The 16,069-nt window shown below is 42.9% G+C and overlaps 1 protein-coding gene across 5 annotated transcripts in view; it reads left to right on the forward strand.

The window, feature by feature from the left end:
* COLEC12 (collectin subfamily member 12) overlaps nucleotides 1–16,069 on the forward strand; it is a 179,304-nt gene that overhangs the window by 14,819 nt on the left and 148,416 nt on the right. For all 5 annotated transcript variants that reach the window (XM_070513367.1, XM_070513368.1, XM_044773562.2 and 2 more), the window contains exon 2: nucleotides 3,209–3,259. In XM_070513367.1, coding sequence (XP_070369468.1) covers nucleotides 3,209–3,259 — 51 coding nt within the window. The remainder of the gene's footprint in view (nucleotides 1–3,208; nucleotides 3,260–16,069) is intronic.

A 16,069-nucleotide genomic window follows, 5' to 3' on the forward strand; every position in this document is an offset into this window, starting at 1 on the left:
CTTTGTCTTCCTCAAACCCGTCTGTCAGCCACTGGGGCTTGTCACAGTCTTCACCCTCTAAAACGATGGGGTGTTAGGAACACCTAACCTCTCATCCTTTCTTCTTTCGCTCTTGTAGCCCCGTGTGGGTTGTCCACACAGCCACAAGCCCCATCAGCTGTTGCCTCTTCCTCTTTCTCAATTCCCTAAATGCCTAACTCCATCACCAGCCTGTTTGTGAATCGGCTTCCTGTTAACTGCACAGCTGGGGAAATTTGGCAGCTGGCTCCGGGGGACACCTATGCTAATTATATACTGAGTGTTACCTGCCCAACTCTGTCCAGCTTTTAAGGATATGAAAAAGGAATTCTAAAGTCAACTCTTGAAAGCATTGAGTAAAGCAAAGTGAAACCAGTTTTCTTTCCTCTCTTTTAGCACTTCTCAGAGTTTCCAAGAAAGGGGTGCAGCATGCAGTGTTTCCCAGATTCTCTTTTTCCCTCCACAGAAGAATGAAGAAAGGTGATTTCAGATGCTCCTCTGTCAGACCTTCCCTGATCACCTCAGGCAGGCATGATCCCTGCTGCTTTACTTGTGCCCCTCATGTCTTGTATGATCTTCTCACTTATCATAGAGTTGGGTGAGATAGAAGTTTGTATTCTTTTTTTTTTTTTTTGAGGAAGATTAGCCCTGAACTAACATCTGCTGCCAATCCTCCTCTTTTTGCTGAGGAAGACTGGTCCTGAGCTAACGTCCTTGCCCATCTTCCTCTACTTTATATGTGGGACGCCTGCTACAGCATGGCTTGCCAAGCGGTGTCATGTCCGCACCCAGGATCCGAACCAGCGAATCCCGGGCTGCTGAAGCGGAACATGCACACTTAACCGCTGCACCACCAGGCCGGCCCCAGAAGTTTGTATTCTTTTAGTAGCTGCTATAAGAATTCCTGATCCTTTTGGGATGCGGGTTAAGACAAGAAGCAGGAGAGCCTCTTGAGTCCTATTAGGGGTCACCTATAAGGCCTTGTTTTCTTGAACCACTAACAGGTCTGAGTATGTTCATTGGGAGGTGGGGCTGAATTGCTTTAATAACAAAACTGTGAGACGTTTGAAGTTCCCAGGGAAATGTCAGGAAGGAGAGAGGAGTTAGTCAAACTAAATGCTGCATGGGAAAAAGATCAGAGAGGAAAAAGAAAACAAACAAACAAACAAACTAATGTAGGCTTGCTGAAAAGAAGCTTTGAGGGAGAACCGAAATGTCTAATGGGAAATTTTAAACTGTTTGCTATTGGGGCCGCAGCATAAATTGCCCTTTTGTTTCCACTGTGAAGTCGTCAGTGCTGCCTCCTTGGCCCACGACGTCCGTGTGTGAGTAGATTCTTTCACAGATGTGCGTGGCAGCAGAGGGACTGGAGCTGGCAGGGGAAGCTGATGCCTGGGTGGCATCGTTACCTGTGTTCATGTCTCTTCCACTTCACTAGGCTATAAGCGTGTATTTATTGAATGAATGAAGAAATGAATGTATGGCTTTCTAAGCAGAAGCAGCAGACAAAGGTTTCTCTTTAACTGAGACTAGACCAGGCCTCTCAGCCATTAATATGATAGAATTGCTAAGGAAAGCCGGCACAGAGGAGGGGCTTAATATGTATTTGCTGAACTAACCAATCACTGAGTTAGTGAGAAAGGGGCTGTTCTCTTGGTTGTCAGCATGCTCTTCCTTGTAGAAAGAACTAAAGCTTTCATCTTTGACATCTTTTAAATGTAGAAATCTTTTAAAGTGGAAGACTACTTTAATGATAAGACCTGGCTTTCTAGGTTCCAAAAAAGATTTCTTCCCTGTTCTCTGAATAAGGAAACAATGGTAAAATAGAAAGATATCATGCCTCTCCATTCTCTATTAGAAATAATTGCTCTCTCACCTATGTTTTCATAGCACTCCATTGCAAGCTAGTGTTCTAAGTTTCACCACATGGTATTATTGATATCATGCATCTTGAGTTTTTCCATAATATTTGAGGTTCCACATATAGCCAGATATTCTACTTGAGGGCTGAAAAAGACAATCACAGAGGCTTCATTTTCCTCCTACATGCCTCTCTTCCTTGAAAGCCCATCAGCTTCTTGAGGGGTGGGACCGTGTCTCACTCATTGCTAAAGCAGCACTGCCTGGCAGTCTCTGGTCCATAGTAAGTGCCAAATAAATGCTTTTGAACTGACCTGCATGTGGGGCAAAAGCTGGGTATTGGTGCAGTAATGGTGACCAACTCAAGAATAATTGGTCTGGGCTCCTTGGAAAGACCCGGACTTGATACCTTTACATGTCATCAAAAGTGTCCTTTAATTGCATGATAAATTGCCAGACTCATACCTGGCAGAACTGTAAAATGAGAAGTTCTTTATCATTTTGATAAGGAATTGCCTCATGTCCACATTAGGAGGGGGATCTAGGCGTTTTGGTAGACAGCTTTGCCGACATAACATCCGTCTTGTTTCCACAGTGCCCTACAATTAGGAATTCCCACAGCAAGGCCGTCTTTGAGATACTTTTGCTGGGAAACCATCTGTCAGTCCCACTTATGCAATGGAAGGAGAGCGGAGCAGGATTTGGTTTTCACTGCAGGAGTCATGCTGGGCTCCTGAGATGTGACAGTTGGTGGAAGAGATGGCCCCAGAGCCTGGGCATCTGAAAGGGAGGGCTTCAGAGTTGGTTATGTGAAGATAACCGTTTGGACAGTTAATTATTCAGCCATTCATTGAACAAAATTTATTAAGCTCCTGCCCTATGACAGGCACCATTCTAGGCCCAGGGGATTCACTCATGAACCAAGACAGAAAAAGTTTCTGCTCACAGGATGTATGATGACACGCACAAACATAAATGAGGACAATATCAGAGAGTAATATTAAAACAAGTTGGTGTGACAGGGAGTGGCTGGTTGGTGGTCTGGAAAGGCATCTCAAAGGCGTCACACTTTGGCTGAGACCTGAATTAGGAGTCAGATAAAGAACAGGAGGAAGAGCATTCCAGGCACAGGGAGCAGCGAGTGCAGGGACCCTGTGGTCTCTCTCAGAAAGCATGGTGTGTTCCAGGAACAGAATGAAAGCCACTGTGATGAGTGTCGTGGGTGCAGGGGAGGCTGGAACAGATGGAAATTGGGGCAGTTGAGTCCCACACTGACCCTGTGCTTCTGGGCCCTACCAGGGTTAACATTGTGTCTTTCCTTCTCCTACAGACGACTTCGCAGAGGAGGACGAGGTGCAGTCCTTCGGTTACAAGAGGTTTGGTGAGTTCTAACAAAGCTCTTTGCCTTCTCCATGCTCCACTTGAGATGCGGTAACAAGAACCATTGCCAGACCTTTGCCACACATGAACATGTGTGACTAAGAGGCCCAATTTTGGTTGGAAATTGAATTTCTGTATAACAGGTGGATGATTTCTCACAATGCTGAGCGACGGGACAGGAGCCGTGCTCAGGCGTGGGGAAGTGATGGGGTGCTTATGGGGTTTGAGGAATACAAACCAGATGGCTTAATAGGCAAAACATGGTGGGACAAGAGAGGAGCAAAAATACATGGGATTTCTCTATTTTGATATTTAGAGAATATCTTTTTCCTCTTTTCCCTCAGGCCCCCTGTTCATAACTTAGTGTTAGTGGATGTGTGAAAGGAAGACTTTTTCCAGGAACCCAGCTAGACACAAGTGCTCTGTGGTTGGCTGAATAGTGGCCCCCGAAGATATCTCCATCCTCATATGTGGATCTGGAATGTTACTTTATATGGCAGAAAGTGCGTTGCAGATATGATTATGTTGGAGAGCTCGAGATGAGGAGATTGTCCTGGATTATCGGGATGGGCTCTAAATGCAATCACAAGTGTCCTTATAAGAGAGGGAGAGAGGGAGATTCGACTACCAAGAGGAAAAGGCAGTATGATGATGGAAGCGGAGATTGGAGTGCTGTGCTCCAAAGGTGGAGGAAGGGGCCACAAGCCAAGGAATACAGGTGGCCTCTAGAAGCTGAAAAAAGTAAGGAAATGGGTTTTCTGTTCAGACCCTCCAGAGGGAGCATAGCCTTGCCAGCATCTTCATTTCAGCCGACTGAAGCTGATTTCAGTCCTCTGGCCTCTAAAACTGTAAGGGAAGGAATTTGTGTTCTTTAAGCCAGCACGTTTGTGGTCATCTATGACAGCAGCCGTGGGGAGCTAACACATGCTTCTCTGCCTCCCCGGCTGCTGCACACGGTGCTCTTCTCTCTGACTGTGCTTTTCCTGTTCTACAATTTGGCTTTGAACTGACAGTGAACATTGCAAAGTTCCAAAGACAGTTCAGGGGAACTGAGATTTTTATGTCCAGCTTGTTTCTGTGCCTTGGCCAGAGGAAATGAAGAAGGAGATAGGAGAAAAGAAAGAGAGAGAGAGTGTGTGGTATGTGTGTGTGTATGTGTGTGAGAGAGAGCGAGAGAGAGAGACAGAGAGACAGAGAGAGACAGAGAGAGAGAGAGGGAGGGAGAGAGAGAATATGAAAGAGAATGAATCTACTTCCTGTTGTTTAAAAAAAAATCCTGGCTGGACTTTGATGTAAGCTAACAACCCTCAGCTGCTCTGGCTCCTGCATCACTTTAGCATTTTTCCTTCTGGATACACACTTCTGCATTTCTTTCTGGGAAAAAATATGGCTTTAACATAGGAATGCAGTGGCACCAAGCCTGCAGCTCCTCCATTCACACGCTGGCAGAGGGGTTTATGCTCAGGACTTCTCCCTTCCTCCACACTGCTCTTCTTTATCTACACAATTACATATTTCTGGATTGGGACCCTGTGTTGTCCTGCTTTCCTGTGGTGTGTTCACTGAGGGTGGTAGTAGGAGTGAAAATGAAGCCAAGAATTATAAAGGAAAACAAAACAAAACGAAAATTGAAAGGCAGAAATAAAAAGGAAAAACAAACTGGTAAAAATAAGGCAGGATAAATGTTGACATGGGGATGTATTTTGGAAATCAGTAGATTTCAAATCTGTATTTGGAAATCAGCAGAAATATGAAGAACCAAGAGAAAAGTTTTCTTTAGAAAGAGTGACCTTGGGAGAAATCTTATTTAAAATTTTATGACCATGTAACTAGCTAGGTGGGTGGGGATTTGGTGAAAAACACAAGAAAATAATAAGTTGCTGAAAGGATTTAATTTATGGTGGTTAAATTATGTGTAGAAATCACAAACTGATGACTCAGAGGAACATGATAACAACTGACAAATGTTGGAGAGCATAACAGAGAGGCGTGAAGAGATTGATACCAAGTGATACAAGTAGAAGAGAGGGATGTTAAAATGGGAAAGGGGCTGGCCCTGTGGCCGAGTGGTTAAGTTCTCGAGCTCTGCTTCCGTGGCCCAGGGTTTCGCCGGTTCGGATCCTGGGCGTGGACATGGCACCACTCATCTAGGCCATGCTGAGGCAGCGTCCCACATAGCAGAGTCAGAAGGACCTACAACTAGAATATACAATTATGTACTGGGGAGAAAGAAGAACAAGAAGAAAAAAAAGATTGGCAACAGATGTTAGCTCAGGTGCCAATCTAAGAAAAATAGATAAATAAAATGTGAAACCTTGGGATAGGCGGTGAAAGAGACATTCTGAAGTTTAGAATTCCTGGATTCAGCTTTTGGACAAAGTGGTGGATATCCAGCATAGGGGGAGAGTGGAATGTTGGCAATGGAAGAGGCTTGGAGATGATTGAAATCAGCCTTTAGTTTTCCAGATGGGGAAGGTGAGACCCAGATAGATGAAGTCCTTGCTCAGCAAGTTAGCTGGCTCTGGGATTGGATGCTGGGTCTTCCAACTCTCAGGCTAGTGCGGTTTTGGGGAGGGGTCCAGCAATGAGGTTGGGGTGACCTCTCAAATTCTGTGTCCTAGAAGGGTCCCTGCAGTCCTGGAACCCTAAAGTGGGCTGAATATGTAATCTGGCCATACCAGGGTGGCCTTGTCACTTTTACAGGTCCTAGGACTCTAGACCTGATTCTGTAGAAGAGAACTGGTTTTTCACTTCCTAAGAAGTGGCCAAAGCTGGTCATTGAAAGCAGCAGAATCCAAGAACCCACTCCTTCAGGTACGGTTAAACCTTAACCATTAAAAGAGGACAAAGTTGGTAGTAAAGTGGTGGGTGGGAGGCATCCAGAGACCAGACAGCCCTGTGGGTGCTGCCCCTCCTTACTCCTGTGACTTGAAACCAGTCACTTAAACTCTGTGTGCCTCAGATGCTGCATCTGCCCGGTGCGTGCAATGTCACCTGCCGAGGTAGGTAGGTCTGCCTCACAGGCCTTTGATGACACTAGGAGACCAGAGGGACAAGTGCTTTGAAGGTGCAGCCCTATCAAAACAAAGGTGGTGTTATCACTTTCCTGAGATTTTGGGCTATTATCGCTCTCTAGACGTTTGGGTACAGCCTCTGCCGAACATGAAAGTGTAGCAGGTCTGAGACCTCATTCCTGAAGAGATGGAAATATGTGATTTACCTCTGGACGTGGTGATATTGTTGGCTTTTATTTTTGGAAACTATAAATAGGGTTAGTTATTGTCTAATTTTAGGTATGACTTGTTCATGCAAATACAAGGATCACAACCTGAATTTAGACTGCAGATGAACCAGGGTTTAATAATTTGCAGAGCAAAGGGGCCAGTGTTTTTGCAAATTGTTACCTAGTGGGCCTGTTTCCAAAGGCATTCATATATAGTTATTCGTAAGCATTTGCTACATAAAGTCAAGGCTGTTTACATAATAATATTGTGCTTTTTCGAATTCAGTGCAATATTGCAATAAAGAGCAAAATGGGTGATCTTCTCTGGTAATCTAGTGTGATGTGGTATTATTTTAGGACCATCATCCCTTGTTTATTTGGGGATTCATTATTGCATTTTAGGTTCAACCAGATCTTCTGTTTTTCTTCTGTCTCTCCATATGTTAGCAGCTTGTTAGCGCCTTTCCAGAAGTTCTGGACAGGTGTCTGGAGAAGAGGCAGAGTTAAATCTGATGGGTTTGCCACTTATTTGCTCCTCTGACAACAACTTCGAGGAGGGGAAGCCTTGAAAAGTTAATGAAGTGAGCATTTTCAAACTTTCATCAGGCTCTGAGGGTCAGCGTTTCTTGGCCCCAGGTTGCAGAGCTAATTAATTTGGGATGTTAACTATCATTATAATTTGGCAGAATTCGTTCTCTGGAACATGAGGTGCCAGTATATTAACTTCTATTTTCTGTAGATAGAATCTGATATATACTACAATGATGTCTTTCTACTTATTTCCCAGTTACTGTTTTCTTCAAAAATAACACACATGGTTCTAGAATCCTGTGTTATTATGGTTACCAGAAAGGGACAGAGAATTAGTGTGTATCTAAGAGATTTTATTATAAATTTTGTGTTTTGTGATAAATTGATCCAAAAATGCCTTCCGAAACTTTCTGATTAGTCATATGATTAACATGAATGCATTCAAGTTAAAAAATTTTTTTTCTTTAAAATGATATGGAGTAGGAGGAAAGAAGAATGTCATTTCAGTTCCAAGGGATAAGTGCATGAAAATTCCACTCCAGGAGGCCAGCAGGCTGCGTGCCATCTTTCCCATTTGCTGGCTGCTTTTCACCTTTTCTGGAGGCAGTGGGGTGCAGTGGTTAGGTGTGTGGGCACTGGAGCCAGATGTGGGTTTGGATCTGAGTTCTAACACTCACCAACTGTGTAACCTTGGGCACGTTATTGTCCAAAATTGTAAAGTCTCAGTGTCCTCCCTTGTAAAGTTTGGTTTATCATAGGCCCACTTCATAGGGTTGTTGTGGAATTAAGTGTGGTGCTGGGTTAGCACAGTGCCTGGCACACTGTGAGCACCCCATAAGTGTTGACCATCGTTCTGATACTAGGTTCCCTCTTAAACCTTTCGGTCCTGCTGCTTGAACATAGTGCCTAGGATTTAGTAGGCTCCTGGAACCTTCTTGTAGCCAGCAGCCTCATGGATTTTTGTTCCATCACACCCCCTGCTTTTCTGCTAAAACCTAGGAGTGGCAAGAAGGCCTGAGGACCGCGCCTCTCTGCCCAAGCACCTGATCAGCAGTGTGGGAGCCTAATGGCGAGCACCACCCCGAGGTCCCTGGCCCTCCTTCTGGATCCTGCTTTGCCCCATTTCTGTGCTGAGGAGAGAGGCAGTAGACCGATTCTGTTTCATTGATAGCATTGGGTTCTCTTGTGTTATCTTTGGAATATAATCTGGTGTAATAATAGGATGTCCAAAGTTGGAATGATGAAGGAGCAAGAGGTAGGCAGTTCCACCTGTGAAAATCATGGGTCGATGTAAGTCTTGACAGTGAGCAAGAAGGGGCAGCTGGAAACATTGTTGTTTGTGTTTGACAAACAAAGCTTTGACAAAATTGCTTCCTTGGGGCTCAGCTATAGGGAATATTGATAGCTATGAGAGAAAAAGATCTGAAAAATTGCAAACTGTGAAACAATAACAAAAAAGTAAAAGGAAACATTCTCTATGGAGTATAACTCAAGTCTTTTGTAAAAACTAAGTGGAAAAATCCTAAGAAAACTACTGAAAAATTATTTCAGGGTTACAGCCAAAAAAGGGGTATCAGATGCCTTTTCCTAAGTATGTTGCCTGAAGTGGGGCTTTGGATGGTTTTGTTCGCCCACAATTTCACCCTGTACCTGTAGTTTCAAGCAAGCTGGGCTTTTTCTTTTCCCTTTCTTCCCTTGAATAATTTCAGATCAGCAAGAATATTTTTAACAGTTTAACCTGCACAGTGCTGAGTACGTGGAGGCAGCCTGAGAAATCTGTATTGAATAGAGCCCAGCCCTGTTGCAGAATGCCCCCACCCTACCCCTCCTTCCAAACTCATCCTCCAGAGAGAGAAACCATGAAACTACAAATCAATGACTGTAGGTAAATCATTGAGCTGTTTCTTGCCAAGAGGTTTAGAGGAACTGAATGTCTAAAAGTGTAGAAGAAATAGCTACACATACATGCTCAGCCAAACCCGGGAAAAAAAGGTTCATCCAAGGCACATGTGAGTCTCTGCTTTCAGTGCAGAGGACTGAAAGAGTTTACCAAGAGGATGCTGGCCTGTCTTTGGGAAGCTGCTCAAGATAAGCACGTGGATGCCTCCACTTCTGGTGGTTTGGCCTTGGGGACCAGGCTGCCTGTCTCTCCTCTCCTGGGATTCCTCCCAGAGCCTGGCTTCCACTTTGGATTCAGAAAAGGCGCTGCTTTGAAGTCATCCACCTCCAACAACAAAGGAGGGCTCCACGCATTCCTCTCACCACAGCCCTTCAGGACTGACACCAGCAGAGTTTACCCCTTTCCCTGATAAGAATGCCAGGAATTTCCATCATTTCCTGTGGGGAACGACTCAGTCAGCCCAGCATGAGGCTGTCCTTTCAGCAGTACCTTTTCCAAACATCTCTAAAGGGGAAAGGTACCGCATCAGGCAGGGACTGACCCCGTGCAGAGAGAGAGGTTAAGGGCAGGGAGCAAGAGTCTGACTTGGTGCCCCTCTGGGATTTCTTTGAAGTGTTCAAGCCGTTTGCATCACTTAGTGGGAGGGTTTTATTTATGTGCTTTGTGAATCCTAATGGAGTTGATATTTCTGATTGTATAAGAATTTGGAGTCAGATGGCTGTGGAGTAGTAGACACATAAGAGATTCTCAGGTAGAATCACCTTGAGGCGGATTTGCTGAAGAGCTCACACGGCCCCTCAGCCTCTGCTTCCAGTCAGCCAGGTGGGGCTCCTGAGACCTGAGAAAGGAGTTTGCCAGGCATCACTTTCTTTTAAATAACCTGAGGAGATTTCCTAATTTTCACCCTTACAGATGATATTCACAATCTCCCTGGCCAACAGTGATTGTCCAGGTTTCACTTCTTTTCCCATCAAGAACGTCTCACTGTTAGGCCAGATCCTCCCGCTTAGGCTTTCTTGCTCATCAGTAGAAATTTGTTCAACACTGTGTTCCCATGTGACTATGATTTTTTTTTTTTTTACCATTTTCATGTGAAAGAAACCATTAAGCATCCTTTCTTGAATATCTACTATATGCTATGTGGTTTCCCACTCATTGGTTCATTTAATTCTCCCAGAAATCCTTCGAGGTGAGAATTACCTGCAGTTTGCAAGTGAGGAAACTGAAGCTCCCAAGGCTGAGTGGCATGGTCAACATTGAGTTCACCTTGACTTCATTCCTCACTGATCTTTCCACCCTGCCCATGGCTGAGAAGCACACAGATGTGTCCATTCTCAGAGCATCCCAAGATTTTGATGGGAAAATAAATGATCATAGATATATGTGGATTAAATCAGCAGCTGTTTATACACGGTCTTATATTTCATAATATTTATAGATTGAATACTTGAGCCCTGAGTTTTTCAACCATTTTAAGTATAATTCCTCCCTGCCCTTTCCTGGTTTTCATTCACTTATGAATCCTGGTAAGAACGTAGTGGTGGAGAAGAGGGAGACTAATTTGTTTTCCCTAAAATTGGGTTGAAGCTGAATGTGGTTTGTTTTTATTTTTGGAAAAATTAAAGAAAAATCTACTCAGCCATTTTCCCGTTATGACAGCATGAAGACATTAGGTCGTTTCTAGTGTTTGGTTGTTGGCGGTAGGGTGGGAAAGAGTTATTACTTTTGGTAGCAACTGCAAGCAACTTAAAACAGATGAACTCTGAAACTTTCCTTGAAAGATCCGAGTTGTTCGTTTGGAGGCTGCCTGGGAAAGGTAAAGATGTCCTAGAGCCGTAGGTTTGGAGGGAAGAGCGCTGTCCTCAGCAGCGTTGTGAGCTGGAGTGGCTCTTTTTCTCTCTCATGCTCCCCATTGGTGCTGTAGGGGAGGAGGACATTTCCTCTCCCCAAATGGGGGTTCGTCTGGCTGGAGAACGAATTAAATTCACTTGAGACAGAATAGCAAGAGAAAATTAAACAAAGCTTTACGAGGAACCATGGCCCGGGGCCTTCTTCCCGAAGGAAGAAAGGGCACCGAAGAAGTGGGGTGCACATAGTGGTTATATAGCCCCCAAATGGGGTGTTTCACATGTGATTGAAAAGTCTCTTTTACAATCGTCACGAGGCTGCTCTGTCAGCACAGAACTCGATGGAAACGACAGATAGGTCTGCTGTGTCAGTGAGCGCCGCAGGGTGGCAGGTGTATTGCCTCGGGCTGGGGGGGGTCACAGATGAGCGCCACAATCGGTTCCCAGCCTAAAGAAAGATGCTTAATCTTTAAGGAGATGCCAACGTTGGGAGGGGGAGGGAAGTCAGTTACAGGAGGTTACCAGACTAGCACAATAAAATGCAGATTTTAAGTCCTTGCCTTTGGTATTGATTAAGAGTTTTTGGAGAGTAGGTCATCGCCTTTCTTCTTCCTGGTACAGAGAGGGAGGCACCTTTTACAGATAGAGATTTACCTTACAAATGTAAACGTGTCCTAACAAAGGGCAAGTTCCATTCCTCAGAGCCTCCTTGCCTGTCCCAGTTTATCAAAAGCAATGAGCCTCAAATAATCCTGATGCCAAAGAGACATACCTTGGGGTGGCCAATTTCAGGTCCCCACAGTGCCCTTGACGTTCAGGACGGTGGCTGGTTAGGAGGCAAGGCTTTAGAGTCTGACAGTCCTGGTTCACATGCTGGCTTTGCTTCTCACCAGCAAGTCACCCAACGTCTCTAAGCCTCACTTTGCTCGTCTGTGAAATGGGAATGGCAGGGTATGTAGATTATAAAACCTATAAATAGTATATGAGGGGCTGGGTATATAGGAGGTCTGCACTGAACTGTGGCTGTCATTAACCTGCTGACAGCTCTCAGCCCTCTCACCCTCTTCTCTTCCCTTCCCCAGGCCACTGCGTCCCTGGTTTGGTCTTGCCTCAGCTCGCCCTTTGCGAAGCACACCAGGCCTCCTGCTCTCTGATCCTTCCCATTTTCTCTTCTCCCTCCATCACGATCTTACTGCCCTCGCTCCTCTATTCTTTGCCTTGCGTCAGGGCCATAGTTTGTTCAGGAAGTATCAAAGGAGTTTATTATCTTGCAAGACTTTTTTGTAAAATTTAAAGGCTTAGTGACCACCAGCAAAGAATACATTTTAAGGAAGATAGCACGTACTGGGGGCTAAGAGCAGCTTTCATGGAGAGGTGGCATAGCATCCTCAAAGCCGAGAGAATGTATGCCAGAGCCAGAATGCCACGTCAGGTTTCCAGCTTTGCCACTTACTAGTGAGGTAACCTTGCACAAGTTAACCTCTCAAGTGCCTCAGTGCCCCCATCTAAAAGATGGGGTCATTACAGTATCAACTTGTGGGGATGTTGTCAGAACTGAGTGAGTTAATGCTTACAGCAGTGCCTTCCAGAGTGAAAGAACTACATAAATGTATGTATTATGAAAAGTGATATAAATGGTCACAAGGTGGCTGCAACCGTTCCAGGTGGGTGAAAGACAGTCTTTGTTCCAGTGTTGTCTTTTTGGAAGCAAGGAGACTTTCCCAGAAGGCTTTTAGTAAACTTTCCCTCGAATGTCATTGGTCAACATTGAGTCACAAGTCCTTTCCTAAATGAGTTATGGACAAAGGGAATGGTCTGGCTCTGGTTGGCTTGCACTATTTGTTTGGGGTAAAATGTATGGTGAGAAATTAGGTGCTCTAACCACTATTATTATGTATAACTGAATATCCACAGTATATAGTATTATGTGTGTATTATAATACATGGTATAATGTATAATATTATGTTTATTATTTAATGTTGAAATGGCAATATAATTTAATTGTAATTTGACCCATTATTATTTGTAATTTTTTCACTTATTGTCATGTTTTATGTAATACATTGAAAAATTCAGTTTATTCACCAAATAATTACAGGTTTACTTTTAAATGATTTGTAATTTTGTTATAAATGGAACGACAAGGTGCTGAATTCTCAAGAACTGAGAGTTCTTAGTTTTTGACAGTTTATAAAAAGAGAAAACTTCAAAAACAAGAAATCAGTATGATAAGAAGGCAGTGCATAAATGAATGAACAAAAGTTATTTTGCTTTCTTGGAACTCAGTATTCTCAATAGTGCTAAGCAGATTTGAAGAAACAATTTTTTTCAGAAGAGGAACTTAAAAAAGAAAAAAAAGGAGAAAGCCCCAAATCTTAGTAAATACAACTCTTGCCACAGGAAACATTGTGAAATTGGTCTCCTGTTCTGAGTCATAACTATAAACATTTTCTGCTTCTTCTGAAATTTCATTTTTATCCTTTTTATAAGTTTTTGAAAATTGACATTTGGCCCTGATTGAAACAACTTCTCTTTTTATCACTAGGATAGTTTTTTTTCGATTGGTGTAAATATTTCCATACACAGGTCAGTGTCTTTCCTATGCTGCAGAAGATGAAGGACTTGTCAGAAAACAGGAGAATGGAACTAGAAGTCTGCAAAAGTTCTGGCAGAAATCCAGACTCCATTCTTATTCCAAATGCCTGAAGATGCCCTCTATTCTCCAGTAGTTGAAATAGCCTTTCTAACATGTCCTTCCTGTTCTGTGAAGCAAGAAAATGCATAAGTAAAATATTGCTGACATTTTAGATTTTGAATCTTCAATCTAAGCTCAAGCGTTCCAAGCTGTGTAAGTGAGAGATAGCCATGTTCTTCCCCCTTGGGTTTTATTTTATTTTGCATTGTTATCATATTTAGTACTTTTATGGGGCCATTTGATAATGATTGTCAAGATGTAGTGATTGCTCTCCCTCACGTTTTACGTGGAAGTCTTACTGTTGAGTTGCTTTTGGCAATAATTGGGAAATAGGAATGCTTATCATTCTGATGAGCATTCACTGACTGCCTCCTGTGTGCCATGAACTGGGTTACAAAGATGAATAAAGCAAGGTCCCTGCTTTTGACTATTTTGTTCATCATCATCAACATTTGTAATTCTTTCTTTTTCAGTTTCTCAGAAAACGAAAGTTATAAAAATCCTTATAAAAACAAAAATTTTCTTCCAAAGATGTCCATATTAGTAATAGCCCAGATGATAAGCCTCATCAAAGGCTTCCCAAGAAGGGTCATAAAGTATATGTAGAATAGAGGATTGCCATTTTGTGATGGAAATGATATGAAATAGAGTGTCAGAGATTTACATGTGGGTTCTGCAGGAGGGAGTGGAAAAAGAGTGTAGAACAGATGGGGGGTGGCTAGGCGGAAAAGATGAGTGTCCCAGGATAAAGGTGAGTGAAACATTAATGGGAATTTGGGGAAGAGATTCAGATAAGGAAGACTGACCTTTAACAGTGCCTTTTTCTTGGGATATGTATGCACTTTGTGAGATTTGCTGAGCCATCGAAGCAAGCAAGACTCATAGAAAAATGTCATTCCTGGTCAATGCAATATGAAAACGATGTGACATTTATTAACCATCCATAATGTGTTAGGCATCATGTACAGTAAAGAAGGGAGACATAGCCTTTTGCCTTTGGGAATTTCAAATGTAATGAAAAGCAGAGTTTTCCAACAGTGGTGCATTTGCATAAAAGAAAAATATCAGCCAACCCTACAAATTGCTTCCCCTCCCACCCACAAAATTTCAAAAGGCACAATAGAGGGCACCACATGCCAGATGGAATGTGAGCTGCCTCTTCTTTCTGTCTCCAGTGTTGTTGTAAATTCAGTATTGGCAAAACTTCAGTGGTTTCCAGGTAAGGTTGGGACTGTCCTTTGCATCCTCCTCTCCCCCAGTGTACAAGTGAAGAGGTGTGTGTGGAGTCCCTTTCCTGTGCCCCACAGAAGAGGCTCAGGATGAGGTGTGCGAATCTGTTTGATATAAACCTGTGAAAGAAGGTTAGAAGGTAATTTCCGTCTCCATATACTGTACACGCATGGACCCACAGCTGTTACTCCACTGCTGCCATGTGAATCCACAGCAGCTTTGCTCTTTTAAAACACAATTCAGAAAGTGTGTAATAAAACTAATTGGTTCAGAAGCCTTTACTATTTGTTCCACTTTTGGTAGACCAAAACATAACTCCTATAAACAGTAAAGCCTGTGAATAAGGATCTCAGAGGGCCCGAGTGACCTGAACACGCACATTTACATCACTAAGCTTGTATTTGCTTGTTATGGAAAGAAGGATAACAAGACTACCTGTGTTACAGGGGCGCTGTGAGGATGAGCTGGTGTTACGTCAAGTGCTTAGCACAGTGCCGGCACTTAGAAGGTATTCCATAAGCGCACATTACCAACCAAGACACAAAGACAAAGATAGACAAGTAGGCTTTTTTAAAAAATTGAGTCAGTACTTCATTTGAGCTCTATCTCCCTTTCTCTCTGTTTATACACACACGCGTGTAAATACTGTGTGTGTACCTGTGCACATGTGCGTGCATGCATGCATCACTGGGTATTTGAAAAATTTTGAATTGGAAGTATGGAGATCAGAATTGTTGTCTTTCTTTTGCTACACATTAACCAGCTATGCAAATTTAGCAAAATGATGTAACTCTCTGGGTCTCTAATATGCTCTTCTGCAAAATAAAGGCATTGGAGTAGGTGATTTTGAAGACTTCTTTAGGCCATACAGTGTTATGGGTTTGCATCTGTAATGTGATCCAGTGCTCTGTTCTGCTAGTAGATTTGATTTTTTAAGAAAATACATTATGTTTTACTCTTTCTTGTGCTTACTCCAACAATTCAGAATAAATATTTTGGTACCCTCGTTTCAGATATATTTCCCCAGTTATCTGATACAAAATTTAGTTGGTGAAAATTGGCAGATGGAAAACTCTTCTCATTAGTTTTGTCTAAAATATTAGTGATCTCATTATTATTGGTTTTCCATTTGGTTTTATGTTCTTTTCATGTAACTTTAGAGGTATTGAAGCATTTTCTAGGCTGAAGTGTTTTGAACTCACTTTATTCTAAATCTCTACACTCAAATGCGGAATATTCTCTTCCCTCCAAACTTCATAAAATCAGTGAGTAATCATTCAGATACACATGTCTGCAAGTTTAATAAAAAAACATAATGTTTCTATTAATAATCTCAAGAAAATTTGGCAGTTTCTCTCAATTCAGTGATCTGTTTATATTTATC

This window comes from Equus asinus, chromosome 7 (genome assembly GCF_041296235.1).
Source record: "Equus asinus isolate D_3611 breed Donkey chromosome 7, EquAss-T2T_v2, whole genome shotgun sequence".
NCBI classification, from domain to species: Eukaryota; Metazoa; Chordata; class Mammalia; order Perissodactyla; family Equidae; genus Equus; species Equus asinus.